Raw genomic sequence first — 7,727 nt, forward strand, 5'->3', positions numbered from 1 at the left:
TCACAATATAACAATTTTTTTATAATAATTATTAAATAAAAGATAATATAATTTCAATATCAAATATAATTCATTAAAATTAAAATATAAATAAAATAAAAAAAGTGCACCCAAATTACCTTTAAATAGATGTTTTTGTTTTTATTGAATATCGTATGAAGTGATGGTGATGGGCGGCAATAGAGGTGATCAGATGCTAATGATAGAGGGTGATGGCCGATTTAATTTCATTAAACAAATAGCTAAAAATAGTTTCAATATTTTAAAAATAACTTAATTAATTTCTAAAGAAAAAAAACTTATAAAAATACAAATTAGATATTTTCTTTTAGAAAAAGAAATGGCCATTTTTAACCTGAGAGTTTAAAAAAAATTTAAACCCATTTAATTATCACTTGATCGAAAATATGGAGGGGAGTTCATACTGTTCATATTGAATATTTTATTTCACTTATAATCAAATAACAAAAAAAAAAAAAAATCCTTCTTCTTCATCATATAACCAAGAATTTTTCCAAAAAAAAAATAATAATAATAATAATTATCCTTCAAAATTAATCGATTAAAATTTGCATATTTAATTTTTTTTGTGAAGAACATATTTAAAATTATATTCTTTTTTTTCTTCCAACGCATCATTTAATATTATTATAGCATAAACCAGCCAAGTCCTGAGCTCAAATCGATCAGCGGAATCAAACATTGATTCCCCCATGAGATTCGTACCTAAAAAATAAAAAAAAATTCTAATATACACAAAATTCACAGTTAACACATAACCTGCATGGACTTGATTCATTGACGACTAATCACCCGCCGGTCTTTCCTTCAAAACAGCAAAATCAGGACGGCACGGATCTTAGCGATTCGCCGCCGGCCGGGGCACGGATTTGACGACCAGTTTACGCCGGTTCCCAGGTGGAATTTCTCGCCAAAATTCGCCAGCCCAGCGGTCCCCACCATCGATGGACCGGTCCCTCTGAACCTCCAACACAGTCAAATCGTCGCTCAGCCGGTAAACCTCCATTCCAACAACTAAATTCCCACTTTGCCCCCGTAACGCCACCCCAACGCGCCCCTTTTCCCCTTTCCTGCTCACTACCAATCCCTCCTTTCTCCCCGCCTCCTCCACACGCCGGAGAACCACCTCCGGCGCCTCAACCGAGACATACCTCTCCCTCTCCGCCTGCTTATCAAAAAGCCCGGAGAGATCAGTCCCAAAAGAAAACCCTATGATGTCGAAGGCGTTAAGCTGTCTTTCCTCAGCATCCACCGCCTCCGCTTTCGAAATCTTGTAGTACTCATCCGCTTCAGCCTCCTCTTGAAAACTCCCCATCTTAGCCAATTTTTTCTCATCAAGTCCTTTTCGGAACCACGGATGAGCCAAGATTTCCTCAACGGTGATTCTGGTCTCGGGATTTTTGTCGAGGAGGCGGCCGATGAGATCCCTGAGCTCGAGCGATGTCCATTTAGGACAATGGTACTCGCCATTATAGATCTTGCGGTACATCGCAATGAGACTAGAGTCATTGAAGGGGAGATAGCCGGCGACGAGCACAAACAGTATGATGCCGCAGGACCAGAGATCGACGGCTGCGGCGCTATATCCCTTTTTGTCGAGAATCTCCGGAGCTACGTAGGCCGGGGTTCCGCACAGCGTGTGGAAAAGACCATCGGCTTGGACCTGGTCGGAAATCGCCGAAAGGCCGAAGTCAGAGACCTTGAGATCGCCGTTCTCGTCGAGAAGAAGGTTCTCGAGCTTTAGATCTCGGTGAAAGACGCCGCGGGAATGGCAGTAACTGACGGCAGCGATGAGTTGCTGGAAATAGCGACGGCATAGATTTTCCGGCAGCTGGCCGGCGTTGGAGACGCGGTCGAAGAGCTCGCCGCCCTTGGCGAGGTCGAGGACCATGTAAATCTTGGATCGTGAGGCGAGGACCTCATGGAGGTGGATGATATTGGGGTGTCGAAGGCAGCGGAGAATGGAAATCTCACGCTTAATGTGATTCACGAAGCTGCCCTTCGAGATTCGAAGCTTACTGAAGCATTTGATAGCCATGCTCTGTCCTGTGCGGAGGTTGCGAGCGACATAGACCTTTGCTGAGGCGCCACAGCCGAGGAGACGGCCGAGCTCGTACTTTCCTAGAAGGATCTTAGTCTCGCCGCCCCATCGGAGTTCGTCTAGTGGCTGGTCGTTGGAATCCGGCATGATTCCTAAAGTTTTTACTTGAGTTTGTAGAGACGGGATAGAGTGGATGATTCTGGCTCATATGATATGGTGTGGAAGAGAGACAAAGGTTGGCGCTGTATTTAAGGAGGAGTCGGCGGTACTTAAGCGGATGGGTCCACCTTTGTGGCGTGTGAATCTTGCTTGAAGTTACAAAAAAAAAAAAAACAATCTTTTGAATGATGAACTAATTTTTTATTTAAATTATTATTATTATTATATATATATATATAATTTAAATAAAATGATACAATTAATTAAATAAAATTAAACAAGTTTTAATTGAATTGAGCTCTAATGACTTAACCGAATCATTGGTAATCCTTAAAACATGCTTTCATTACTAATTATGAATACTATTATTTAAAGATACCGAATGGTGTCAAAGCAACCGCTCTTGGTTTAATCCCAAAACATAAAAATGTTGTCAATATATCTGATTATAGACCTATTGCTCTATGCAATGTGATATACAAAATAATTGCAAAGGTCATTGCTAGTAGGTTAAAACCTATCATGCCAGATATCATAAATCAATCTCAGGCGGGATTTGTTAAATCTAGAATTTCTACTGATAATATTCTACTTGCTAGTGAAATTCTTGCCTATGCTAGTAAAAAGAAGGGTACCCAGCTGTTCTGTGCTAAACTTGATATCAGAAAGGCGTTTGATTCTGTCTCCAGGGAATTTGTATTAACTAGATTGATTCAAAAAGGATTCCCCAATCCTATGATTAACTGGATTAGAATGTGCATTTCTGATGTCCATTTTTCTATCGTACTTAATGGTGCATTGGAGGGATATTTTACTTCATCAGCTGGGTTACGTCAGGGGTGCCCGCTTAGTCCATATCTTTTCTGTGTGGTGATGGATGCTTTTTCAAATCTTTTAGAGGACAGAGGTTTTAAAGGTATATCTACTGATAATTTCTCCCTCACTCACCTTTTATATGCTGATGATGTGCTGATCTTTGGAGAGGCTACCATTTCCAATTGTCACAAACTTGCTAGTATTCTTAGAGATTTTGCAAACGCAACGGGATTGCACATAAATTTTGATAAAAGTGCTATCATGTTTCCTAAACACCAAAGCAACCAACAAGAAATATGTGACATCTTATCTATTCACAACATCACATCCAAGATCACCTATCTTGGTATCCCTTTGTCTTTTCATAGACTTAAGATTGAAGATTATATCCCTTTAGTGGATAGTGTCAACAAAAAAATGAACGGTTGGAAGGCTAATCTGTTATCCTTTGCTGGGAGACTTCAATACCTCAAGTTTACTATACAAAATACTATAGGCTATTGGATTCGAGGTGCTATCTTGCCTAAAACTATCTCTAAATTCTTGAAAAAAGCTAGCTCTCGTTTCCTATTTTTTGGGGACACTTCTCAGGAAAGGAAGCTGCATATGGTGGCTTGGGATGTTATCTGTCGTTTTAAGGAAAAAGGGGGACTGGGGGTTCCTTCCTTCAATGCTTTACAGTTTGGTTTTAACTGCTCAGTAATTTTAAGAATGTACAACTCCTTATCCACTTTATCTGACTGGTTACTAAGTAAATACCAGTCGCCTTGGCGTCAGCCTTCTATTTCTGATACAAAATTCTGGAAATCTGTGAAGAAAACTGCCATCCAGGCAAAATCTAGTTTCTGCTTCAAGATTACTACAAATTCCCCTATTTCCTTTCTTTGGGACCACTGGTGCAATTCCCTTACTCTTCAGGAATACATGGGGAATGAAATTTCTCATCCAAATTGTGCTATTCGATCTTTGTTTAGGGAAGACCAATGGGTTCTTCCGGAATTTTTACCTGTGCAAATTAAAAATCTTTTTCAGCATATTACTGCAGCCGAGGGTTCCTGTTTGCTTTGGAAAAACAGGAACAATTCTAAGTTTAAAAATTATATAGAGGAGTATTATAAAGACTTACAAAACTGCAATTGGTATAAGGCTGTTTGGCACAAAAGGAACTGCTTAAAACACAATGTTTATGTGTGGATGGCCCTGGTTGGGGGACTTAAAACTTCGGATGCTCTTCGCATCAGGCAGATAATGGTTCCTAGAAAATGTAATTTATGCCATATATTTGATGAATCGGTCACTCATCTGTTTTATGAGTGCTCTTACTCTTTTTCTGTGATTAATGAGCTTATTCCTGGCACTACAAGGTTGCTTTTTAGACCTTCTCTGTTGCAAACTTTTTCCTGGATCAATTCAACTTACAAAGGCAAGACTTTGGTTAAAAATTTCTACAAACTCATTATTGGATGTGCAACATATTATATTTGGAAGGAAAGGAACTCTAGGAGATTTGGGGATACTATGCTCAGTTCTATCTCGCTATCCTTACTTATTAAAAAAGTGGTTTTTGAAAAAGTATTAAAATGGAAGGATTCGTATCATTTGCTGGAAATGATTTAACCTGGAGAGTCTTTGGGATTGTGATGTGGAACTTTGTTGGTAGCTGCTTTGCTGCGGATGGATATCTTTATAAGTGCTGGATTACTTCGAGTCCCTATGTCGCTTCGATGTGCCTGTATAGCTCAGGCTGGACAATGATGAAGCTCCCATTAGGCAGTCCCTTGGATGGTCTACGGGCAACCGGGGCTCTGTCTAATTTCAAATTCAATTACCTGAGTCCAGTCTGTCTTGCTAGGGAGCTTGGTATTACTGTTTCTCTTTGCAGGTAGTGGATTTTCTGGGCCTGGCGATTCTCCTTTCTGGATCCATCTGCTCTCATGCTGTGTTCTGCTGATTGGACGCAAGGATGCAAGTTTTCAAGACCTTTTTGTGCTTTTACCACTATTTTGGCTCTTTTAATGTATTTACATAATAAAGGGTGGTATAGTTGGGTTTTTCCCTTTATTTTGTCCTCCATAAGTTTTTGTTTTTACTTATGTAGGAGTTTTACATGTAATCTCTTTTTTACTTGTAATTTTCTCTTCTGATAGCAATATATGGGCTTAGGCCCCAAAATTTCCCCAAAAAAAAAAAAAAACATAATATACTCATTTATGCTTGATTTTTTAGGGTGATTTGTTCAATTAAAATTCTTTCTTTTAAGCTCAATAGGTTGTTATGAATAAGCTTGATAAGACTTATTCAATTAACTAATATGTTTCTAGTTGAATCCAAATTTATTCGTATGTGACACTGGACCTTCTAGCAAACAAGCGTAGGGAAATGGGACCCAAGACCTATCATGAGTATGAAAAGAAGAAGAAAATTTTTGTGGGGCAAATACTTTACGAGCTTTATAGTATATTTAGATAGTGAAAAAAGATTCAAAATATGACTCTTCACCTCTTACTTAAAGGGATCTAATGGCTATAGGGAAGGTTATGTTAAAATTGACTAAAAGTACAATACTATCTTGGACATATGCCATGCCTATTAGGCCTTGCGAATGATTGATGTTTTGAAGTCAAACTCCTCTGCTAAGGGTAAGTCACTTAATGTTGAGTGTGTGGACCTCCGAAAGGACACCGCCGAGCGGGGGACAGAGTGCAGGGGGTATATGACCGCACCATCCTTAGGGATGAAATGATCGCATGCTCTGCGCTCTTTACAAGCGAGCCAATGAAAGGGTAGATTAGACCGTATGTACTATTAATCATTTATGATAGCGACTCTCGCACCCTAATGGTTAATAATATGGACGACCTAATTGAAACAATGGGTTTTCCCCACCTGATATAGCAGCTCGAGTGGAGTTTATTTGATAGTGAAATTCTGTTTCCCACGGGCATAACCCCGGGCCCACGGTTAATTACATCTCAGGCCGGAGCCTGAGAATACTCTTTATTAAGGATCCAACATTATTATTTATAGAATGGGATTGGCATAGAGGGGAGACTAAGAAATCCTACTCAAAGGGAAAGAAAGGGTTCAAGTGGGCTCAGTCAACATGTACAGTTCACACTAACATCCGGATGGACTAAGGCACTAAGAAGAAAGTAGAGAAAAGGGAAACAACACTCAAAGCATGTAGAGGGAAATGATGGATGTGGCGTCATCCATATGATGCAGATAGGTAGGATTTAAAATCCCTAAAGAATAAGGAACATACCCACTGATGAGATGTACTATGATACACATAGTGTAGTAGCCTTGAACCCTAAATCTTGAATAGGTTTAGTGTTTTATACACAACACTAACACCTATGTCCTAATTAATGCATCCTAGGCTTATATCATGCCTAAAAAGGAAAGCCATCTAACCACCTAAGCGTGTAAAATTCATGCTGTCTAATTTTTATGAAAGATGGGTAGGTAGCTAAGTTATTGGAAGTAAGGCCAACATCTAGAGAGTTTCATAATTGACCTTGGACTTATGTAGGGTGAATGCTCCTAGAGCTAATGCCATTACAATTTTCATTTAATTATTTCTAATACAATGCATGCTATTTAATAGGTCTCAAATCTAGTATGCATGAGATTTTATAAAAGGCTTATATAAAAAAAATTAGAAAAGTCTGGGCTTTCCTAGGTCCGGCACCACATCCTCATAGGCCAGATTATCCAGACTCTATCCGCAAGCGGGGAAGTGTCTTATAGCAAGGGAGGAAAGGAATGCATTAATATATATGCGACCCAAGATGATTTCAATGATTTCCTTGATCATTAAATTTCTATATTATTTAATCATAAAATATTAAATTTTAGTTATAACTAGAGAAGATTTTTCATTCTAGAGAGCTTAGAGAAATCAGGCCAAACACATACAAGAAAGAAACCTAGAAAATATAGGCAAGTTCTATTACGCACACAAAGTAAACTCATTAATATAAATTAACCCAGAGTAAAGAAAGAAAGTCCATAGAAAGTGTCGTATAAGTACAACCCAGGGTCTGCATAAAGGTAATGATGGCTAGGCTCCACCGATAATAACCTCGATTCTAATCCTACTAAATGATGTAAATCTTAAAAGCAAGGTATTTCATCTTCAGGTCTTCGTCTTTAGATGGATCATCTTCCTTCAGATTTTCTTCCTCTGTATCATCCTCCTTTGGATTGTCTTCATAGGATTCGTCCTCCAAAATAGTACCCAAATGACGAAGAAATTACCTATGAAGGGCATTTCTTTTTCTCTTTTAGTACTTAGTGTTTGAAATGTCTTACTTTTGAAGACTTTCATAACTCTATATAAATCACAAATTACATCATTAAAAAAAATCTATACTCAAACTGAATCTGCAAGGTTATCCTAATAGAAAATCTCAAGCAATTGATATAAAATATCCCAAGTAGTTAATATTGAAAAGTTAGGGTAGTTTGTTAAACCTATACAAAAGTCCCAAGGCTAACCAAAAGGGGGAGTGAATTGATAATTTTAAAAAAATTCTTGGTAATTAAGGAAAAATCATTTTTTAAATATTTTTTAGAAAACTATTTTTCAACCATAAATATAAAATGCAAAAAAATAAAAGTGCAAAAAATAAAAATGAATACATAAATTTATAATGGTTCAATCCGACAAGACCTACGTCCACTC

The 7,727-nt window shown here is 38.1% G+C and overlaps 1 protein-coding gene across 1 annotated transcript; it reads right to left on the reverse strand.

Annotated features, from left to right (window-relative positions):
* Positions 1-601: 601 nt before the first annotated feature.
* Positions 602-2,287, reverse strand: LOC110102687 (CBL-interacting serine/threonine-protein kinase 11-like). The gene has a single exon (XM_020831127.2). It carries the CDS (start codon positions 2,207-2,209, stop codon positions 860-862), a length of 1,350 nt encoding a protein of 449 aa, XP_020686786.1. The 5' UTR covers positions 2,210-2,287; the 3' UTR covers positions 602-859.
* Between the last annotated feature and the right edge of the window lie 5,440 nt (positions 2,288-7,727).

This window comes from Dendrobium catenatum, unplaced genomic scaffold (genome assembly GCF_001605985.2).
Source record: "Dendrobium catenatum unplaced genomic scaffold, ASM160598v2 fragScaff_scaffold_123, whole genome shotgun sequence".
In the NCBI taxonomy this organism is placed as follows: domain Eukaryota; kingdom Viridiplantae; phylum Streptophyta; class Magnoliopsida; order Asparagales; family Orchidaceae; genus Dendrobium; species Dendrobium catenatum.

Coding starts and splice junctions, on each gene's coding strand:
- LOC110102687 (XM_020831127.2), bottom strand. CDS start 2,209: ATGCCGGATTCCAACGACCAGCCACTAGACGAACTCCGATGGGGCGGC.